The sequence below is a fragment of the Hydra vulgaris genome, chromosome 02, assembly GCF_038396675.1.
Source record: "Hydra vulgaris chromosome 02, alternate assembly HydraT2T_AEP".
Lineage (NCBI taxonomy): Eukaryota > Metazoa > Cnidaria > Hydrozoa > Anthoathecata > Hydridae > Hydra > Hydra vulgaris.
In genome coordinates this window covers 63,536,612-63,561,259 of record NC_088921.1, presented here as the reverse complement: position 1 = coordinate 63,561,259, position 24,648 = coordinate 63,536,612, and the positions used below count along the sequence as shown (strand labels likewise).

The 24,648-nt window shown below is 26.2% G+C and overlaps 1 protein-coding gene across 4 annotated transcripts in view; it reads left to right on the top strand.

The window, feature by feature from the left end:
* Positions 1-2,517: 2,517 nt before the first annotated feature.
* Positions 2,518-24,648, top strand: part of LOC100215011 (CAP-Gly domain-containing linker protein 4) — a 36,754-nt gene continuing 14,623 nt past the window's right edge. Inside the window, exons 1-15 of one of the 4 annotated variants that reach the window (XM_065791668.1) lie at positions 2,518-2,815; positions 10,108-10,172; positions 19,681-20,024; positions 20,818-20,906; positions 21,097-21,166; positions 21,817-21,920; positions 22,008-22,076; positions 22,152-22,287; positions 22,379-22,447; positions 22,593-22,624; positions 22,746-22,822; positions 23,162-23,284; positions 23,368-23,396; positions 23,477-23,573; positions 23,686-23,731. In XM_065791668.1, coding sequence (XP_065647740.1) covers positions 2,714-2,815; positions 10,108-10,172; positions 19,681-20,024; positions 20,818-20,906; positions 21,097-21,166; positions 21,817-21,920; positions 22,008-22,076; positions 22,152-22,287; positions 22,379-22,447; positions 22,593-22,624; positions 22,746-22,822; positions 23,162-23,284; positions 23,368-23,396; positions 23,477-23,573; positions 23,686-23,731 — 1,452 coding nt within the window. In that variant the 5' untranslated portion in view covers positions 2,518-2,713. Of the gene's footprint in view, positions 2,816-2,951; positions 2,971-10,107; positions 10,184-19,680; positions 20,025-20,817; positions 20,907-21,096; positions 21,167-21,816; positions 21,921-22,007; positions 22,077-22,151; positions 22,288-22,378; positions 22,448-22,592; positions 22,625-22,745; positions 22,823-23,161; positions 23,285-23,367; positions 23,397-23,476; positions 23,574-23,685; positions 23,732-24,648 lie in introns of those variants that run through there. The other 3 variants (XM_065791670.1, XM_065791669.1, XM_065791671.1) reach the window with 3 other exon arrangements.

Here is a 24,648-nt window from a genome sequence, read left to right as displayed (position 1 = left end):
AATGAGTCGTAACTTTGGTGGTGGAACTATTATGGTTTAAGGGCTTTTTCCTTTGCTGGAAAACAACCACTGGCACGGATTTTAGCAAAAATTAATTCACGGGACTACATTGACTTATTAGAAATAAGTTTGCTTGAACATGGTGAAGAATTGATGGGTGAAAGTTTGACTTTTTAATACAATGCGGCTATCCATTACTCAAAGCTTCCAAAAGAAAGAAAAGCGATTTTGTTGGTTTATTAAGGTTCTTAGATAATCCACAGTCTTTAAAAAGTGATATAAATATTATAAAATAAATTGATAAAAAAGATTTTAAAAGAGATGAAACAGTTTTTTTTCATGCAATCTAAAACAGAGATGATAAATATGAATATAATGCTGAAAGAGTGTTTAGTTCAACAGGTTTATTTTTTGCAAAGTATAGAACTAGATTATCAGACAGTACATTTCAAATATATATTCCCTAGATTTTTCTGGGATCCCAGTTTTGGTTTTGGTAGATAAAAAGTTCCAGTTGAAACAAAGCTACAAATGCTGCAAGATCTGTTTGAGTTTGAAGTGCTAGAGAAATTTCAGCGTTATAAACCATCAAATGTACAAATAGGTGAGATCTCAGAGCTACCTGAGTTTATTTCCGAGCCTAACTACCTTCTCTTTAAACATTTTAACATATCAAGAGCAAGAATAAAAGAATGGCTCAATAATAGTCTCAACACTATAACTATTTTTAATCATCCTCATCCTCACCCTCAGTTGCTAGAATTTATTGGATGGGTCAAAAACATATCTGTTGTTAATGATGGTACAGATAGGAACATTAACCACATATAAGATTTTATTGCTGCTACTAAAGATGAAGATCATCTTCAAAATGTCCTTTTTGTAGTTAAAAAATTCAACAAAAAATTTCATTAAGAGTATGACCAAAAAAGAGCTTGGAAACTGTGTAAAAGTTGTATTTTTTAAAAAGTGCTGCTACTATTTTTTACTAAAACTCTTTTTTACCTCAATAAAATCTTTGGTTTGCTAACAAATACTAGTTTTATGTCTTTTTTACTACCAAACTTAAATTGTAGCAATAACAATTGCATATGATTTGTACACCTGTAATTTGATTTGTCTTAATTGTCCAAAATGTAACAAACTTGTATTTTCAATTAATAATGAGCCAGGTATAGAGTTATTCAAAGAATCGGTACAATTTTTTCTGCATCAATCAAGCGTTAGACACTTTCCTAGCACAAAAGAATCTTTCAAAGGTTATATTTTCTTTCCCCTAATTGACACAATTCAAGCATTTTTGAAAGACAGAATGGATAAGTTTGCCAAATACGAGTCGAAGTGGGGATTCCTATTTGACCTGGAAAAACTGCAACTAAAAGACAAACTTTAAGAGGATTATAAAATGTTGCAAGAACACCTGGCAGTGAAAAACATAAAAAAAGTTAAAAATGGTGAAGAACTGTACAATAAAAATTCTACACGTTAATTTGATAATACTGTTATTGATAAATGGTATGAGCAGAAGCAGAAGGCAACAAACAAAACACTATCACCATTAGAAGCACTCAATATAGTAAAAAAACACCATTAGGAAAAATCTTTTTACTAATCTGTGGATAGCACTACACATTGCTGACAATTTCAGAGAAAGTGACTAGCAGTAAACGTAGTTTTCAGCAAGTTGAAGTTAATTAAAATCTACCTACGTACATCGATGACACAAAGAAGATTGACGTCGTTTGAATGCATTTATATTTATCTTTATGGTTGATTGGTAGGTGGTGTGAATATTAAAGTATCTGTAGCAGCACAAAAAGCTTATATACGCAACTATTACTGGAAAGAGGGGGCGCCGCAACTACGTTTTGCTCGGGCGCCACCAACCCTAGGGACGGCCGTGTTCACAAGAACCAGTTTTTCCAAATGGTGACATTGCATATTGGATTTTTCTATCTCTTCCAATTACCAGTTGTAGTGTAAAGCAAGCATTTTCAATATTAGCAAGTGTTATATTATGTTAGCATTAATATGAGTTAAGAATAATCTCCGTTTGTCAATGTTAAATGGTTGTTTAAATCTTTGTTTAATCGCAGTTGAAAGAACGTTGTTACAAAATTTAAATTTATTTTATTTGTTGGCGTAACAGACTTTGCCAATGTGAAAGGAAAAAAAAAATTTTTCGAAAAAAAAGTAATTTTATGTTTTCTTGCATTCATTTTTGAATATATATTTATAGGAAAAGGACCACAAATATTTTTTGCACTCGGCCTCTAAGACCCTTTATCCGGCCCTGAGAACAAAATAATCACTGTGTTTGTATTCAACTAGATTTTATTATTTAGCAGGTAGTTTTTTGGATAATAAAATACTACTGAAAATCTACTCTAAATCAGAATTTTGAAAAAAAAATTTAATTGAATTTTAAAAATAAAATAAAAAATCATAAGTTTTGGCTCGTTACCGAAAAAGACCTGGCAACCTAAATGCGAATTTTTAAATTTCGTTTTTAAAAGTAGTTTCATAAAATAGTTTCATAAAATGTAGTTGCGAGTTAAAGTTGTAGCTTGTAGCGAGTTAAAGTTGTGATCTATCTTTAATCTAAAAGCGCAAATGCGTGAAATCAACATGAAAGCTCACATGATGTACTACCATATTGTATTTTCTTTTTGGTCTCACATTTACTGTGGAAGTAGTTGATAAAATATTTACAATGGAAGATATGGAAGAATCCCAAGTTGAAAAAAAACATAAAAATCTAGCTGAATCAAGTATTAGGTCTCACAGAGCTGCTGACCCTCCGATTTGTAGTGAGGTGAAACTTTTATCACAAAAATTTAACTAACTTCTGTATGACTCGATCATAACTTCTAGTTGTGGCGGAGTTATTCGAAGTTAAATATATTTTTATTAGTAACACGCTGTTATGTCTATATACTACGAACTATGTTACTTTTATAAATTTACAATGTAAGTTCTATAAATTAACTATACACTTTTCACATTAATTCAGTTGTCATGATTCAGCTCAGTTAAACAATTTTCTTATTACGAACATTGTAAGTAATATAAACTTTGTATTGTTTTAGATGTTTATTTTAGTATATTATATAAGAGTCAGTATTATATAAGACAGTATTATGTAAGAGTCAGTATTCTAAATACTGACTCTTATGTAATATAGTTGTAAGATTTAGTAAGATTAGTAGTAGTAGATTAGTAGTAGAAGTTTTAGTAAGATTAGTAGCAGTAAGATTTTAGTATAAACTTGAGATTTTAATGTTAGTTTTCTAAACTGAAATTAAAATTTAATATAATAATTTAGTTTTTCAGTTTTCTATGATAATAAATTATTTATTTAATACATGTGTGTATGCACTATATACATACATTATGCCATGTTTTTATCTGTACGATATAAACATTGGGCAACATAAATAAAAGAAGCGAAAAAAAGTCAGCTAATAGAAAAATTGTTTAGCAAGCATTAATAAAAAGAATTGATGTGTTTTTTAGTTAAATAGTCTAATAATAACAGTATATATAATAAACAATAAAGTTATATCTATATTTATAATGGAAATAAAAAGGAATAAAAATATATATAAAAGTTATATTATTATGGTCAAGAAAGTACATTTTTTTAATCAAAGTAGTTAATAATGCAAAAATTATTTTAGATTTGATTCAGCTAGTAACTGCATCAGATCGTGTAACATCAGACGCATTATATTCATCATGCTTAGATAAATATCCATCATATACTGTAATAGCAGTAACAGTATGAGAACTGTTATTGTTATTGCTTTGAGTATACCCTGTCTGCAAGTGGGTTGGTAATAGTGGTAATTTCTTGTCTCTGGAGCAGTTTTGTCCTTATTAAACATTGGTTTAAGTTGTTGTCTTCTTGCTGTTAATATTTGAATTTCTGACTGTATTATATGTATTTTGACTGATTGTAAAAAATACCCATTAAGCTGTCATCCACAAATGTTAGCATAGGTTTTTAAAGTTTTTATAATGTGCAGAACATCTAACATATTTCATTATTAGTATCTGCTAAATTGTCCTTAAATTCTTCAATTTTTTTTTTTAATTTTTACACACAAAACATGTATTATCTATATGTCTCGCTCAAAAAAAACATAACATAATATCTGAAGCTAGGATCCTTTAAATGTAAAACTGGTTGTAATTTGTATTATTGTTTATTCAAATTTTAGATTTGTAGTTTAATCTGTACTAAAAACTAATAGTTTGTTGAGGAACATTTAATGCAACCTAAACTACTTATAAATACAATCAAATAGTAATTTCCCATTTGAATTAAATGCTTATTATCTTGAAGTAAATGATTATTATCTTTGTATCTATATAAGGTGATTATTTTGTATTGACTGTCTGGGTGAATAACTGGAATCTATTAGTGTTTTGATTAAATCAAATTACTTCATTAAACTTGCTAACTAATCAATTATTAAGGTACTTAAAAATTGATTAGTTATTTGGTGTATTTATGGCATATTTATATATGGCATGGTTAACATATATGATATACTTTATATTAGATATATAGTGCCTTTTAGATGAGCAATTTTAAAAGTACCCCATTGATGACTTTTGCATTTACTTTTTGTTTGTGGTTTTATATTTTTCACTATGTTATCATAAAGTTTCATTCCAAGAAACTTGAAACACCAAGTGAAAACTCCGAATTTTATACATATGTTTTGGTAGTGTATTGAGTTAACCCTACAAGAGTCCAATAGCTATGTCAATATTAACCGAAATAGATTAGTTATCTCAATAATTTAACAAAAAAACTATGCAAATAAATCATTGTTTGTCTGAAAATAATATCCCTTTGGCATAAACCTGTGATGCATTTTTGGTTAGGAGTTTTATTAGTATACATTTATGTCTGGTTTCAAATCCATATGCCATTGATGATGTGTCATTTAGTACAAATGAAAACCATGATTTTTAATCTAAAACAGAAACGTAAATATGTGTCAAAACAACTGTTCCTTATTAATTTTAGAAGGTTGTAAATTAGTTTTTTTTTAAATAAGTTTAATTTTACTAAATCAAAATAGGTGATGATGTAAATATAAATAGTAATATTGAATGTTTATTTGCTTGTACAAATATTCTTATTAGATGATTCAAAAGAGGCTCAGCTAGGGTAAAAAAATTGCTTGTACTAGTAGCAGTGTAGATGTGCATACATTAAACAATATTACTGCAATGTATATTTAACTGTTAAATTTATCTATGGACCTTATATTGTACTTTTTGTCTGAATCAAATAAATGAATAATATAAAATATACTGTATTTATATCTTTTGCTAATTTTGTGCTTCTTTTAACACTAAAATACATAATCCAACAAAAATTGAGTTCTTCTTCCTGCTTTAGAGTATGTAAAAGTTATTGCTGATTAAAAGCCCAAATTTTTTTCCTAGAATAGCCCCTGCTATAACAATATTGTTTAATTTAAAGATTTTAAGACTTTAAATGATTCAAATTAAATTTAATTACAATGCTGTAATTTAAAATATGCAACTGATGTAATTTAACTTTAAACTATATAAATATATATATTGAATAAAGTTACATTTACTTGCATTACGCTTTTCTGTTACACAACAAAATCTCATAACAAAGGCCTGCTATTGGAGTCTTTGTGAATCAAAGGATAGTACCCATCAAAATTGAGATTTGAAGAAGGATTATCTGAATTTTATTTAGTCCTAAAAAGAGCTAGACACTCAGGGTACAAAAATTTATTTTAACTAAATTTAATAGTTTTCTATCAACCATTTACCAGCTTTTAAAAAACAGTTGTTAACAAACCACACTCATATTTTTACTTTTTATTTTAGATATAGTAACAAGTAATTCGATTATTGAAAAAAATTATAAAAAAGGACTGAAAAAAGTTATTTTAAAAACAGAAAAAATTTTAAAATAGTACAAGTTATACAGTTTTCTTTAAGAAGTTCTATTAATTTATTATTTTATTAATTGTGGTTTTTTTATGATTCAATGTTTTTTGTACAGCTATACAAAAAACATTGTGTTAGTTTCGGTGTTTATGTTATGTAAAATACAATTAAGAGTGCTCAACAAGTATAAACTTTGAGCTTAATAAATAAATTATATAATGTTAGTGTATTCTACAAATTGCTCAATGTTCTTAAAGAGCAGTGTATGTTTTTACCTTTTTTATCTTTTATGTTTATTATTTATGTTTTAATCTTACCTCTTACAAAACTTGTGAGTTTTGCAAGAGGTAAGATTCAACTGATGGAAAGTTACTTCAAAGATGATTTTTGGTTACTTTAATCATGGTTTAATTAAAGTGAACTCGAGTCATTCATAGATTAAGATGGCATCTAAAGCAATAAGCTATGCAGTTGCTTCAGTCCTGCTAATTTAAGTTCCTAATGTGGCTATACAAAATTGGAATTAGGAAAGGAAAAAATGGCTAAAAATCAAAATCAAAAGTTTCCATTTTTTTAAATTTTTAATGCCAATTTGATAGTTTATTTTTATCTAAAACCGATAAGCTTGGATTTTGAAAATATTTGATTTTTAGTTAACATTAAACTCAAACCTAGCTGACTGAAATTTTTTTTAAAGTTTTGTAAATTCCAACATTTTTCAATACAAATATATATTTAAAATTTTGTTTGTTTTTTTATATCTTAAAAGCTAGTGACAAGATTTTGCTGTTGATCTAAAGTGGAAATATAACATGCAATAAATAGTTAAACCTTAGATCAATCAAATAAGATATAAAGTCTGTCCACTAGTGTACGATTGAATTAATTTTTCAGTTTAAAAATTTTATGTTAATTTTTTTATTCTAGTGTTTCTAAAAAAATGACAGATGACAATAGGTTTTTTCAAAGCTCTTTCTATTTCTTCCAACATTGTACGTTACCAAATTAGAATTTGAAATTACTAAATAACTTTTTCTATTCTAACCTATAGAACTAACATTGCTTTTTGGACCTAATCCCTGGTTCTTATTTCATAGAATAAAAATTGCATACAAAAACTGGCCACATAAACTTTTTACTGAGCAGCATAAAGATCCTGATTACAAAGAGTTTAAAACATTTGTGATAAAACCAATGATAAAATGCAAAAATTTTTGTTGCAAGTTTTTAAATTACCACAAAGAATTTCTATACTTTGAACAGAAGACATTAAATAAACTTTGATGTAATTTTTTATTAACTTTAAAGTTGTATGAACTTGATTATTATTATTATTATTATTATTATTATTATTATTATTATTATTGTAATAATAATCTTAATAATAAGCAGGTTTCTTATTATTATGCAGTGACATTATATAATGTGATATAATATATATATAGCGTTAAAGTAATTAAGTTTTATTGTTAAAAGTTTAAATTGTTTGTTTTCATTTTTTGTCACCTATTCCTGTTGTTTTAGTAATTTTATTTCTTTGTTTCTTTGTTTTTTATTTTTATTGTTTCTTTTTTTTTCTACATGCATTAATTGAATTAAGTAGGGAGAACATGCAGTGGCATGTACATACATTGACTGGTTTAGATAAGGAGAACATGCAAAGAAGTATACATTACAGGCCTTCCCAGGAGAGGCGTGCGGTCGCACGCCTTGAGTGAACACGGATATTTTTTTTTTTTTTGGATAACTCGGCCACGCTTTTTTAGCATATATTAAAAATAACGCATTTTTAAAAAGACGCTGAAAAAATCAAATTAAATTCGTTGTATTATTTTGTAATTTTTTTAATAATTTATTCTTTTCATTAATAAGGAAATAATAACATAAAAATAATATATATATATATTTTTTTTGAATTTTTTTTTCTTATAACAAATTTTTATTTTTTTATTTTACATTTTTTTTTTTTGAATTTTAAATTTTTTCGCATAAGTATGTCTTTTTACAAAAAATAACTTCTAAGTTCTAGAAGAATTATTATCTACAAGGTTCTTGATAAGTATATGAATGTTTAGCTCATTCGGTTAAGACATTACAAAGCGCCGCGGAGACCCGGGTTCGCATCCCGCGTCGGCAGAGCATATTTTTCAAAATTGATTAAAAAAGTTTTCGGTCACATTTTCTGTTTATTTTTTCGACTTGTCTCAAATATCGTTGCTGAAAAAATCAACACCTAAAAATATATTATAAATAATTATAATATAAATAAATATAAATAAATAAATTTTTTTTTTAATGTTTACTAGACATAAAAAAAAAAATTGTAATAAGAAAAAAAAATTTTTTATAAATAAGTATAAATATATGTATTTCATTTTTATGTTCATATTTTTATATTAATAATAGGAATAAATTATGAATAAAAATAATAAAATAATACGACAATTTAGTTAGGTTTTTTTCAGCGCCTTTTTAAAAATGCGTCATTAATATATGCTAAAAAACCGTGGCCAAACTCTCAAAAAATATATATATATGCGTGGTCACTCAAAGCGACCGACCGCACGCCTCTCCTGGGAAGGCCTGCATTAAATCAGGGTTTAAGTTAGGGTTTTAATGCCAATCCTAATCTTTACTCGGATGTATATATACTCTCTGCATCTTTGCCCTATTTAAATATTTAAGTTAACTATATAAAAATGGGAGAAAATGCAGGGACTGTACTCTGCATGTTGTCCTTATTTAAGTCAGTGGATGTATGGGCTCATTCATTTCATTACAAAATATCAATTGAAAAAATTATTTACTGAATGAAATATCTTACACCATGCAATATATCAAAATTCACAATGTAAAATATCAAGATAAAGTTTATCTTTCAGTTACAATGTACTTTAGTTTTTCTTTTTAATAATTTGTATTGTATTACAAAAAAAATTTAATGTGGAAAAAACATTTATTCATTTAATTAGTTTTGGGTTGGGTGGGAGTTAAAATATCAAACATTCCATTATTTGGTTTCTATCTATATTTTACCTAAAGGATCAATATAGGAGGGGTGCATCATCATCATCAATTTTTCTTCTAAGTCTCGAATATATATATATATATATATATATATATATATATATATATATATATATATATATATATATATATATATATATATATATATATATATAATTAATTAGTAAAAAACACTTATCTAACTTTTATCTTCGACTTGAAGTTTCACCATTGCTGGATCATCAGGATGAGTAGACTCTTCCTGATGATCCAGCAATGGTGAAACTTCAAGTCGAAGATAAAAGTTAGAAAAGTGTTTTTTACTAATTAATTATTGCTCTGTTCTTTAAGAACATTGAGCACTCTATTTGTAAAATACACTAACATAATTTACATATATATATATATATATATATATATATATATATATATATATATATATATATATATATATATATATATATATATATATATATATATATATATATATATATATATATATATTTATATATACAGCCAATGGAATAATGAAAAGTAAGATTGGCAATAATTTGCCGACCTTAATCTATGTGAGGTCGGCAGGAAAAAATTTAAAACAAAGGTTTGACCCTAAAACATAGAAATGTTTTTTTGGGGGCATTTTTTTGCTGACCTCAAACACTTCTAGATTAACAGTTATTTCGGCACTGCTTATTGCCGACCCTAATACCAAAGGTTATATATAATATATGTATATATGTATATATGTATGTATGTATATATATATATATATATATATATATATATATATATATATATATATATATATATATACATACATATATACATACATACATATACATACATATATATATGTGTGTGTGTGTGTGTGTGTGTGTGTGTGTGTGTGTGTGTGTGTGTGTGTGTGTGTGTGTGTATGTTTTTGTCTGTGTTTTTCTATATATATATATATATATATATATATATATATATATATATATATATATGTATGCATATATATATATATATATATATATATAAATATATATATATGCACTCAATTAAAAATATATATATGTGTGTGTGTGTGTATGTATATATATGCATATATATATATGTATGCATTTATATATATACTTAATTAAATATATATATATATATAATTTAATTTAGTGCAAAGAGCTAGATCTTTCATTTTTTGATCCAACTTGTCTAGGTTGTAGAGATCTTTTAAAAAAGTAAGTAAAAAGTAAGTTGTTTATATGTTGTATGTATTTTTATTTTTTTTTTTGTAATTTTTTATTATTATTATTATTTTTAATTCACCTCCTAAGGTTGAGGGGGCCACTACAATTGCCAATGATAATGTGTTTTTCATTGTGATTTTAATTCTCTCTCAACTCTATGACTTTGAAACATAAACAAAGCAGAAAAAAGTTAAGATCGGTACTACCAGGGATGTTGTGGTGATTGAACTTGGAACTTCTTGCTTACATTATATAAGTTAAGATGAGTTTTTGTTCAAATCTTTCAAATCAAAATCTTTATTAGTTTTAAAAATAAAAAATTTAACTTTTCTACTTTTATAATATTGTTATCTGTTAAAAGACTTATAAATATCATTTTGTTTATTCAGAAATAATATGTTGTAATCTATAACAAAGCAAGTGACATTTAGGGTGAAAATTTAATTTCTGCGTTAAAAGATTTTTCTGTATACTAAATTTTATTTTGTATTATGCATGATAAGATCACAAAAAACAATTTTAAAATGTTATAAAGTTAAGCGATTTGTGAAATTAATAATGGCCTTATCAAGTATTTAGTTGTATTTTCCAGACAAACTCAACTATTTCTATTAACTTTTGGCATTAGATAGTTTTAATAGGGTTTTTTATCTTAAGTTTGGATGAAAATACCTAAGTAGGCTTGACCATTTTTATAAATTTTTGTTTGAACCATTTTTCTGTCAAGACATAATTGGTATCAGTTTTAAAAATCAAGAAATCTTTTTTAGGTTTCAAAGCTGATGGTTATGAAAATAAAACTTTTGTGGAGTAATTCAACACCAATTTAAAAACATTGAAGTTATGACACTGAACTATGTTTAAAATCTTTTTTCTATTAATTCTCTTTAGTTTTTATAATATGCTGACAAGGGAGAAAATATTTGATACTAAAGCTTTTTCTACATTTTATTTTTTAAATGCAAGTTGTAAAATACTTTTACACTTAAATGACCAGGGACATTTTTAAAATAAAATGTATATTTGTAGTATATTTATTTTGGGAATAGTTTTTTACAAATTTTACAAAATTTTTTTCCTGGTGATCTTGAAAATCCAATTTATTGTTTCTTAATATTTTCAATTGATTTGTCACTTTTTTCTAATATTTGATAAAAGCAACAGTTAAATCACTACCTTGTCCAAGTTATAGACTAAATCATAGCCCCACCACACAATATTCTTGTTTATTAATGGATGCGTAATCTGTCAGATGTTGGCATTTATAAACAAAAGTTCAAATTTTATAGTAGTATTTCTATCTTCTTATTTCTATCTATTTCTATCCAAACAAGCTTGACAGATTCAACTGCATTTAAATATATTTTTGCACCTTGTCTAAAAGAGGAAAGACATTAGAAAACCCATCTCAAACTTAAAACCATAAACTGAAAAGAGAAACTAACTTAATGAATGATAAAAAAAATAAAAAATAAACAGAAAATAAAAGAAAAAAACTAATATTTAAGTTTATCTAAAAGTAACTCGATTAATAGTTAGCTACTCTGATGATCTATATAGTGGGGTACCTATGGTAGAAACAACTGGTTGCATTGGATAATTATTTTCTGGTTTGTGAGCTTTTATGATTCCAGATAAATGTGGAGGGATGCAGTCAGAAGGGTACATTTGTTATCTAACTTTTTTTGTTTTTTTTAATTTGCTTAATAGTTTATGGAACTTAGTCATAAGGGTTTGAGTAGGGTCTTAGTTGATAGTAACTAAATGTTTGATTTCCTCTTCTTTTAGCGTCCACTTCATTCATTAGTTAAAAATCCTGTTTCTTTATCAAATGGATAAATCTTTGTTCTTTTGTTAAATTATTAGGTAATCTAAGTTTTAAATTATTAATAATTTATATACTCACGTTTTGTCGAATCTTTTCTGCATCAGATTTTTTATTATCTTTTTTTAAATGTAAAGCTAAAGTTTGATTGGTGGTAAAATTTCTATATAAGGTAACTTTAAACGACCATACATAATGGTCATTTAAAGTTACCTTAATGCTTTTTATTTATTTATAAAAAATGCAACACTTACTACATATTATGCATATGTTTATTGAAGTCGTAATACAACTTTTTAATAAAATAAAACTTTTTTTTTTATTAACATATACAAAAAAAAATTCAATTTTTAAATTAGGCCTGGTCATAAGTATGGAAACTTATGACCATTTTAAATGTTCCCTTGCAAACAATAATCTACCCATCTTATTTTTCTTAAAAACTAATGGTTTTTTGACAGCCACTCTTCCAAATAAGCCCGCATCATTTAACCTTCTACGAGCTGTCCTGTCATATAATAAAACTTCATACTGTTCCAAGATTTCTTCTTTTATATCCTTTGATGACTTTCTAGGATCTTTTGTAGAAGTATTTTTTATAACTTTATCCAATCTTTTTGTTGTTTTTCTTGGTCTTCCAGGTTTCATTTTCACTTTCACAGTTCCCCTTTCTTTGAATTTTTTAATAATTTTTGAAACTGTACCTTTTGGAACTTAAAAATTTCGAGAAATATCAATTGGTTTATTACCGTTTTTAAAACACTCAACTATTTTATTTTTAATATCACTAGAACAATATTTTCGCGGTGCCATACTGATTAATATAAAAGTAAACTATGATGAACTAACAAAGATGTCAATTCTAACACGTTTTAATTCTAAATGATAAGATTTGTTTATGTTAAGTGACAAGTTTGTACAAGTTTCCATACTTTTGTCCAATCGAAATTAAGAAATATTAGTATGTAATAAAATGTCTTAGAAAAGACAAGTTCAAACGTGTAGTATATATAAAGTAGACTATTGCAAGTACACTCTGGTTAAATAATTTTTTGTTTTATTTAATACAAATAAAAAAAAAACAATTTAAAAAAAGTTTCCATACTTTTGGCCACCTCTGTGTGTGTGTATATATATATATATATATATATATATATATATATATATATATATATATATATATATATATATATATATATATATATATATATATATATATATATAATAATGATATATATATATATGTATATATATATATATATATGTATATATATATATATATATATATATATATATATATATATATATATATATATATATATATATATATATATATATATATATATATAATATTGATACATACATTTAAATAAAACATAAAGTGTCATAAATATTATATATATATATATATATATATATATATATATATATATATATATATATATATATAATATTGATACATACATTTAAATAAAACATAAAGTGTCATAAATATTATATATATATATATATATATATATATATATATATATATATATATATATATATATATATATATACGGAATAAATAGGAAAAAAACACATACTGAACCTTTTTAGTCCCTGTGTAATAAGAAGTTAATACATAAAAAGTAGTTTTTATATATATATATAATATAAATAAATAATATTTTTGTTTTTTAATATTAAATAATTAAATTTAGCATTACATTATTATCATTTAACATAAACTAATTTCTTTCTTTTGTCGACATTTATATAAATGAATTAAAATATTTTAATTTTTTTTTTATTTATTAAAATTGCAGCTTCGAAAATAATGATGATATTTTACTTTTAAAAAGTTATTAACAAACAAAAAATATTACTTGTTGCAAAAAAAAAAAACTCTAGTTAATTACTTTATCAGCACTTTTATGCGCTGGTAAAGTTTAAATTTAAAAAATTAGTTAACTTTAAAAAAATCTATTTTTTTTAAATTTGATTAACTTTTTTGATCAAAATTATTTCTAAATTATAATGAAATTTCTGTTTTCACTTTTTTGATATTGCACAATCTGTTAATTATATAAAGCTGATGTTACTATTATAAACTATTATTTTTCTAAACTGTTTTTCACGAAATAAAACTTATAAATATAAACAAAGACATTGCAAGAGCTATATTGCTTCAAGCGTAAATAATTAATTAAAAAAAAGCTTCTCTATGGATATAATTCTATTTTTAATTTTTCAATACAATATATTGAGTGAGTTTAGACATGTTATTGTTATCAAATATTTATACCTGATAATGTTAGCAAGTATATTTATTTTTAATAGCAAGGGTAACTGAACTCCCTCAAAATATTGTTTTAAAAAATTAATAATCCATAGAAGATGTTTTTTATTAATTATAAAACAATGTTGATAAATGGCGTAAATATTCTCGCCTCCATTTTTCTTTCGCAGCTGCCTCCCAATTAATTTTTAGCGGCAAAATTTTCTTTATTCCGCCTCCAGTGGCATTTTTTTCGAGGCAAAATGTTTTGGAGGCCGATGCCACTAGAGAGGTGGAAGCTGATGGTAGCGGCTTCCAGAAGAAATTTTGGAGGTCACCTACAATAGCTTATAATATTTATATGTGTATATATATATATATATATATATATATATATATATATATATATATATTAAACATCTTTGCTTCCAACAAGGCTGCAAGCAACCACTAATTAGAGTTGGAAGTTACTGGAAGAGAAAAGATTAAGTTTGTAGAGCAAATAACGAACGACAGACGACTTTAAGGACTACAAGTTATATGAATCGGCAAGATGAAGGAAGCGAATTCCAAAGGACTGATGTGCAAGGAAAAAAACTAGACGAATAAGAGTTTTTGGAGCACTTAGAAACAGTCACAGAAAAAGGATGAGACTTAATTGAATGACAAGTAGCACGAGAATGAATTTTAGTAGATGGCACAAGAGACGCTAGCTCTTTAGGGCAGTGCCCGTTATAGTATTTGTAGAAAAGAGAAAGAGAAGCAACATTATGGCGATGTGATAATGGTTGGAGGTTGGCTGCATGAGCAGGTCCAACTATGTTCACAATGCGTTTTTGCACCTTGTCTAAAAGAGAAAGGGCATCATTAGAAGATCCGCCCCAGATATGGCAACTAAATGGAATACAATATGCCAGATATGGCATATTGTATTCCATACAAGGCCGGATTTGAGATTTATAGAGACAGAGAATAGAACCCGTAAGTAAGAAAGTGTTGAGCTCGATATAGAGATGCAACCTTAGCAGATGCCAATTTTGCAACAGATTTTATATATGGTTTCAAAGCACTAATAGAGTGTTGGCTTCTTACCATGACAAGAATAAATGGTAGTATAATCAGCAAACAATGCCACCTTAGATGTGAGAATATCTGGAAGATCGATGATCAGAAAGTAAGTTATTAGATTCAAGATGAGAGATTAGGCGTTTCTTAATTAAAGATTCAAAAACCTTGCTTATGATAGGATAAAGACTAATAGGATGGTAGTTAGACAAATTAGATTGCTCTCCAGAATTTTTGATAATAGGGATAACAGATGCCACTTTCCAGCAGGCTGGAAAACAAGACTCTGATAAGCACTTGTTGAATAGTTTTGAAAGTATAGACAAGAGCTTCGGAGAACACGTCTGCAAGACTATAAAAGGTATGTTGTCTGGGCCGCAAGCTGTAGAAGAGTCTAAGCACGAAATCACTTTAGATACAGAAGTTGGAGTGGTACGAATGTCAAGCAATGGATCAACCTGTTTGACGGCTATATCAGGTAGAACACAACTAGTGGAATCAAGAGATGTTATTGATGAAAAGTTTTTAGCAAACAATTCAGCTTTGTCTCTAGGTGAAGTGACAAAGTCTAAACAATACAAGAGAGATGGAATTACAGATTTGCCCTTATTATTGATACTATTAAAGATTTTCCAGAAGTCATGAGAGTCTAATTTTTGTGATGAAATACAAGATTTCATGACTTGAGAATAGCAGGCTTTGGCATCAGACAAATCCTTTTTACAATGGCTTCTAGCAGTAATAAACAGATCCATTTTTTCTGGAGAGTTGTTTTGCTGATAGATATGGAAGTAATGGTTTCGATTAACAATTTCTCCATAGTTTCTCCATGGTTTTGTTTCACATTGTGCAGCAGCACAATGTGAGAAAAACCACGGAGAAGAGTGAGGCTTGACCTGAATCGTCAAGAGGGAATAAGAGATTCCATGCCGTTTCTGAATCCACGAAGTTATGTAAGAACCGCATTTGTCAACAGGAAGACAAATGATTTCTACCTAAGGGCCATCATGAAGAAATCTGCGGAAATAGCCCCAGTCAGCTTTAAGGTAGTTGTAAGAGGTACGATGATAGGGGGATTCAGATGATGATGAAGAATGAGATAATAGTTTTAGAGAGATCAAACTGTGATCAGAAGCACCTAAAGTTAATGGGGAGAAACTGAACACTGACTAGGATCAGAAAAAAGACATAAGTCGAGTAGAGAAAGTAAATGATTCGGGTTGTCTGGAAAGTTGACTATTTGAGTTAGGGGTTGAGAAAGGCAAAAGTTGTGGGCTTTAACGCCTGCAGAGTAACTGACACCAGAGCCAAGCCATTCAGTGTGATGAGCATTATAGTCACTAACAACAACAATATTGGCTGATGGATAAAGAGAAAGGCCTATGTCAATTTGATCAGAAGTAACATCAAAAAGAGTGCAGTCTTGAGATGAAGGAGAGCGATATAGAACAAAGAGAAAGGCGATAGAGTGAAGTGGTGCTAAACGAAAGCACATAAAAGAATAGTCTGTGGATTCAAACCTAGTTTTCCGACAAATGGGTGAATTCTTACGAATGTTAATGCCCAGGCCAAGCATGTGACTATTGGAGTCTTTACGAATTAAAGGAAGATAACCATCAACACTAAGATCGCAAGATGAGACAGCTGAACCCAAATTAGTCTCAAACAGCAAGTAGGTCTGGTGAACTTTGCAAGAGATAAGACTCAACAAAAGAAAAGTTACTTCGAAGACCACGAATATTAGTGAATGATAGGTTTAGAGAACTTGGTGATGATGATGGGTTTTTGCTGCAGGCTTATTAGAAAATGGTAGTGGTAGAACTAAGACAACCTGAAGAGAGTGTCTTACATATTATATGAGTGAGATTTAGTTTAGAAAAAAAATGCCCTATATTTTTTACATCAGAGAAACAGCATAAAAGCTCTTTAATGCGTTGATAATGATATTAATGATGATTATGTTTATCTATGCATATATATATACAAAATATAACATGAATTTTGAATAAAAAAATATACTTAAGGATGTATAAATGTTTATGCAGTCCCAGTCACGAACCTGGCCCCGTCCTTAGCTATATTTTATCAAAATTCGACCCCTGCCCCAGTCAAAAATCAACCCCAAAAATGATATGTATACTATATGTATATATATATATATATATATATATATATATATATACATATATATATATATATATGTATATATATGTATGTATGTATATATGTATGTATATATATATATTAGATATATAATCGATATATATATTAGATATATATATTAGATATATATTAGTTATATATTTTATATTATTTGATATTATATTATTTTATATATTCGGTAACTTAAGCTGTAAACATTCTCAGCTGTAAACATATCTCAGCTGTAAATTAACTTTTTTTTGATTTCATATCTGAATTATACTAACAAATCTGTCATTAATTTATATTGTAAAAATGAAATAATCAAAATAAAAAATAGTATTTAACATTTTATTTCAAATGTGAACTGCTAGTTTGACCAAACTTTCAATACCTTCTCATAAGCTCGGTCATTATTCCAATCAACACATTGCAGTATTACAAATTTAGTATTCAAATATCACTTTGCAACATCACTAATTTAACATCCAAACAAAAAAATACATGCGAAAAACATACATTATCAAAAATTTTGAATACTAGTTTTCTTAAGTATTTTTAGAATAAAAATATATGAAACAAAATCATTTAATTTAGTTTTTTTTTAATAACAACTTTGATTAAAAAAAATTTATTAAAGAGCAAAAATTATTTTCAGCAAACAAATTTATTTCGATGACTCTTAATATATACAAATGGCAAATTTTAACATTATTGATAAGCTGCTAAATTTTATCATTACTTTTAGAGTTTGCTTATTTGAAGATTTAATAATGTGCACAATTTTGAAATTTTTATTTGCAAAAGAATTATTAGGTGGAAATGAGTTATTTCAGCAGATTTCAAATAAACATAATTTTTTTATATTCTTATGCACTAAGTGTTAATTTTCTATTCTTAAATGTTATCTATTCACAAATGACTGAAGTTGTTATCTATTCATAAATGACTGAACTGAAAAGACATACAACTACCTGATTTCAAATAATTTACTATATAAAAATCAATTCGGCTTTAAAAATAATAGTTCAACTGAACAAGCCATTATTCAGTTTACATTTGAAGTCTCAATTCTTTTGCTAAATCACAATATATGCCTGGTGTTTTTGGCGATTTATCAAAGGCTTTCGATACAGTCAATCATGGTATCTTACTTAAAAAACTTGAGTTCTATGGAATAACTTGTAAATTAATCAAATGGTATAAAAACTACTTGTCAAATGGAAAACATATTGTCTGCCATGGAGAAGAACTGCTTCCTATTGATCTTCAAAATAAAACATTAATTGAAATAAAATGTGGTGCTCCACAGGGTTCTATCTTTGGCCCACTTCTCTTTTTAGTATACATCAAGGATCTAAATAAGGCCTCGAACCTTTATAAACTTAACTTGTATAATACTTTATGTTTTACGTTTTGTTGTTTGAACAACCCTTTATTACATGTTTTAAAGATCTATTTACCTTTAAAGTAAAGAATAAATATAGTTTGCAAAATAAAAACCATTTAAAAGAACCCTTTTGTCAAACAAAGTTTAATTAATTTTGTATAGGTTATCAATCGCCTTATCTCTGGGATAAAATTGTCCAGCCTAATTTAGATACATCTATCTCTTTTTCTGTTTTTAAAAACGACTTAAAAATGATTATTTTTTCAACAGATAATATATTGAAATATTTTTGAGATATTATTTTAACCATTTATTATTTCAAATGTTTTGGATTGTTATTTTGTTATAAACTACCTGTATTATTTTATATTGTAATTTTTATATGGTTCTGGCGACAAGATCGATATGATCTTCTTCCAGATTCCAAGGTTATATGTTTATATTACTTGTAAATCACGATATGTAAATAATGTAAACTAAAAAAAAAAAAAAAGGTTATGGCAACCAAACTTGAGCCATTTTTAGTGTGTGTGTGTATATATATATATATATATATATATATATATATATATATATATATATATATATATATATATATATATATATATATATATATATATTATGATTGGTTAAAAACATTACTTTAGTAATGGCCTACAAAAGTGGCTTAAAACCTTATTATCAGGTTGCATTATGTACATAGGTTTCTTTATTAAATTAATGCCGTTAAACTTTATTTCCAGTATGATATACAACTAAATGCTAAATTATCTTAAATTAAAATTAAACTCAATTAAAAATAATTTTCTCATTTAAGCCCTCATACCACGGTTGCAGAAATTTTTGCAATTATTCGACAATGGGTTCCACAAACACAACAAAACATTGACATATTAGTGGAAGAGATTCTTAATCGTGGTATAAACATCAATGATCGAGATGGTTTAACAGATATGAACTTACTACATTACGTTGCAAAGTCTGGAGCTATTGGCATGGGTGATATCAAAGTCTCTTCAAAAGTAGCGCGTATGCTTATCGATAAAAGAATTGATGTGAATGCAAAATGTCGTTGGACAGATATGACACCATTGCACTTAGCAGTTTATTTTGACATTGAAGAAGTTGTCAAAATACTGCTTGAAGCATCAAGCTCCTATGGTAATTTTTTATTTAAAAACACAAGCTTTTTAAAATATAAAATATTTTTTATAAATTTTTTTTTTTTTACATTTTTAATTGCAATTATGGTTCAATTATTAATTCCTATTCAACAAATTCTTCTTTTAAGTTTTTGATCAAGACAGACCATTAAAAACATTTATCTTTTAGTTTTAATGTTCAAATTTTTTATTATATTGTTTTTTTTTTCTTTTTAATTATATAGTTATATAGTATAATTATAAAGATAATTGTATAGTTCAAAACATTTTCAAAACTTCTAATAATTATTTAATATTACTGCTTGCACAGTATCAATTATTATACAAGATAATTTATTGCAGTATTGAGTATATGTCATTTCAATTAGTCTGAACTAAAGATATTAAGGTAGATAATTAGGGAAGAAGTGGTGAAAAATGGACAATTATTTGTAACTATGTAACTAAACTATTTTTAACTATGTTACTAAAAAATAGCGGTTTTGTGGCTTAGAGCTGTTAAAAAACAGTAATTCAACTTTTAAATTCAACTTTTGTGTTCAAAAAAAATAAGCTTTTAAATTCTTGTTTAAAACTATAGTGGTTTTGGTTTTATATTTGTTTTAAAAATTTTAGTTTTGAATATATTATTCTATAGGTGTTATCATACTAATGTATAAATAAAGTTCTCATAAACTAACATAAGAATTAAACTTAGAATAAAAAATATTGTGTGAATTTGTTGAAAAAACTATTGATATTCAACTTTTTTTTTTTTTTTCAATTAAATTTTGAAGTTATCTTTTTTTTAGATGTCGATTGTAGATGCAAAGAGTTTGATAATGGCACAGCACTTCATATTGGATGCATGAACCTGTCTGCTAAATCAGTTAAAGTTCTCGTAAGCTTATAAATCTGTCCACTCAATCAATTAAAGTTCTTGTTAGCTTTTGAATTTGTCTACTAAATAAGTTTTTATAAGGTTTTGAATCTATCTACTCAATCAGTTCTTGTAAGCTTTTTTTTTTTTTCATAATTTTTATTTCACTATAAGGCCTGGTTATGAATCAATATTTTTATAATTTTTTTAGCTAGAGTATGGTTCTTCACCTTATGCCCAAAATTCTCTAGGAAAATTACCAATTCAATGCATACCAAATGGTTGAAATATTTGAATTCAATGATTATTTGTTTTTATAATATGTCATATTTTATTATTTCTTTTAAATTCTAATTTTACTTTTATAATCCTCTTGCTTATAGTTTTGTTATTTTAAATTTTAAACATGTTGGCTCTAATGAAAATAGGGGGGTTTACATAAAAAATAAAAGTAGTGGGTTTTACAAAATAAAAGTAGTGGGTTTGACATATTTTTTTAAAAATAAAACAAATCTGCATAACAGTAGTAAGCTTTGCCATGATGACATATCTTAAGTTGCATGGTTTCTACCTGTTGTATGTACTAATATATTATGCAATATTGATGTATTTGATGAATTATTGATGTATATAAATTTTATATACATGTTGCATATTATTTACATTGGTTTTAAACTACAAATAAAAACTATGAAATTCAAAGTAAAAACAAACAAGTAAACTATTTCTTAGAGTTTCTTTTTAGAAATGGTCTTGTTAACTTTCTCTGGAACTGTTAAAATATAGGTTTTTAAGATTTTTGAAACAACTTTAAGAAAAATAAATTTATCATAAGAGTTTAATTATTTTAAGATTTTTTCATTTATCTATATATTTTATCTTTTTTTATTTATCTTTAAATTTTATTATTTATCTATATATTTTAATTTAGTTGAGTTAGGTGAAAACACTTCAGAAGCGGAGCATTTAGCATTAGCTTTAAAAAATGAGTTAACTACAGCAATGAAAAATACCGATCCTAATATTGAAAAGCAGGTAAATATTTATCTTTTTTTGAATATCAAATCTCAGGTATTATCTTTTTCTGATTTTTTAATTTAGACCTTTATGTTTTACATTTAGAAATTAAATTTAGCTACCCTCCATGCACTTGGGTTAGAAATGCATGAAAAAGTAACTGTTGCTGGAAAAGTAAAATTCATTTTAAGTTTGATTTTTAAAATGGTTATTGCAATTTGATTTTATTATTATTATTGTTTTGTTTAGGTTGGCATTCTGCGATATTGTGGCTCAACAAATTTTGCTTCAGGCCAATGGGCTGGAATAGAATTAGATAAACCTTTGGGTAAAAATGATGGTTCCATTAATGGGTTTCGTTACTTTAGCTGTCCACCAGACCATGGTAATAAATAAGATTTTATTTCAAATATTCTAGTATGGCATTGACCTATTTATTTATATGGTTTTAAGAATTAGTTTCAATATTGTTACAGGTATTTTTGCACCGCTAACTCGTGTAAACAAGTATAATAAAAATTGTGTTGCTCGCTTCTCTCTACCAGGTAGTTTTTACATGATCTAATCTTTTAATTTAAATTTTTATTGCATTCATTCAGTCGAATATTATGAATAATTACAGTTATTAAAGAATAGTCAGTCTTTGTGAGGTTTCTATTGTTTTATGTATATGTTTTTTTTTTATTAAAGATAGTTTATCTTCAGTTTCAACAGATATTCAAGTGAGTAGTTAAAACTGTCTGAAAATTTATAGTTTTATTTTAAAGTTTGTTGTCTAAAACTTTTTGTTTATTGGCATTAAATGTTTTTATTTAGTAACAATAAACTTTTAAATCTTAACAGTTAGGAGATCGTGTTATTGTTGCAGGGAAAAATATTGGTCATGCAAGATATATAGGTCCTACAGAATTTGCTTCTGGGTAAGAAACTTAAGTAAAGGAAAAATATTAAGTGAGTACTAAATCTACCCCTGAGTACTAAATCTAATCTCCTGAGTACTCAATCTAAACTTCTGAATACTCAATCTGTTCTTTTGATTACTTAGCTTTTGTATACTTAATTTATACTTTTGAGTACTCAATACAATTATTCGAGTTCATAATCCAGTTATTTGAGTTCTCAATCTAGTTATTTGAGTTCTCAGACCAATTTTAAAAATTTATACCATAAGATTTTGATTGGAAATAATTTAATTTATAAACATAAAAATCTAAGCTGGATATTTAACTATTTTTGTTAGTTATCTACAATTATTCTAGCTCTTGGATTGGTGTAGAACTTATTGATCCTGTTGGAAAGAATAATGGTACTGTGGCTGGTACTCAATATTTTCAATGTGAACCTAAGCATGGTGTATTTGCTCCAAGGAGTAAAGTTCAGCTGTAATAATTTACTCTCCGTTGATTCTGCAATTTTTTATATAAAGAAAAGATTTGTAATGAAGTGTTGTTTTCTTTTGTTTAAGAGCTAATTTCAATATCAGTGAAGATTTAGGTATTTTATAGTTGGGTTAACTGTTTATTAATATATATATATTGAGTTTTTATTTTCATTAATGATAATGATTTTTTTAGATTTGAATGAAGATAGCTTAACTGAGAGCACAAGAACGACACATAAAAAATCATCACCCAAATTACATTCTATGTTACCAAAGCCTAAAGTTGCAAAGTACAATATATATGTATTATTTTACAAAATACTTTTATATAATTACAATATAACTTATTATTTTAATAATATTGCAATTGCTTTTAGTAATTTTTAAATAATTTTGTTTTAGTCTAGACAGGACATTGGGTGTTCAGTTGAACTTCACACTTACAGTGGTACTAAACTTATTTTTAATGCAAGATATGTTTAATAATCTATACTATTTATTTTACTATATAATTTATGTAAGAATATTTTTGAATTTTTTTAATTAGTAATCAACAACAAAATTTTTACTTGTTATTTGAAAAAATATTCTCAATATATATGTATATATATATATAGATATAGATATAGATATAGATATATATATATATATATATATATATATATATATATATATATATATATATATATATATATATATATATATATATGTATATATATATATATATATATATATATATATATATATATATATAGATATATATATATATATATATATATATATATATATATATATATATATATATATATATATATATATATATATATATATATACAACCCTCGGAATTAGGAAAAATGAGGTCGGCAATAATTTGCCAACCTCGATCTTTTAAAGGTCAACATCAGGTCGGCAAAAATTATTTGATACAAAAGTCTTACCATAAAACAGAAACGAGGTCGGCAATTGTTTGCCGACCTCAAACATTTTCAGGTTGGCAGTTAGGTTAGCATTGTCGAATGCCGATCCTATTTCCGAGGGTTATATATATGTGTGTGTGTGTGCGTGTGTGTGTGTATATATATATATATATATATATATATATATATATATATATATATATATATATATATATACATTTGCCAACTTTTATGGCAACCTAAATCCACACAGTTATTTAGAAAAAGAAATACTGCCCCAACCACTAACACATGATCGAATAATGACTTTTTTAACCATTCATGATCAAATAATGACTTTTTTTATTATTTTTATTTTAAACTACATTTTTACATATCTACAGTTATACAAGTTAAATTTTTACATAACTATATACTAGCCAATCCTGTAATTTTTTTCGACTACAA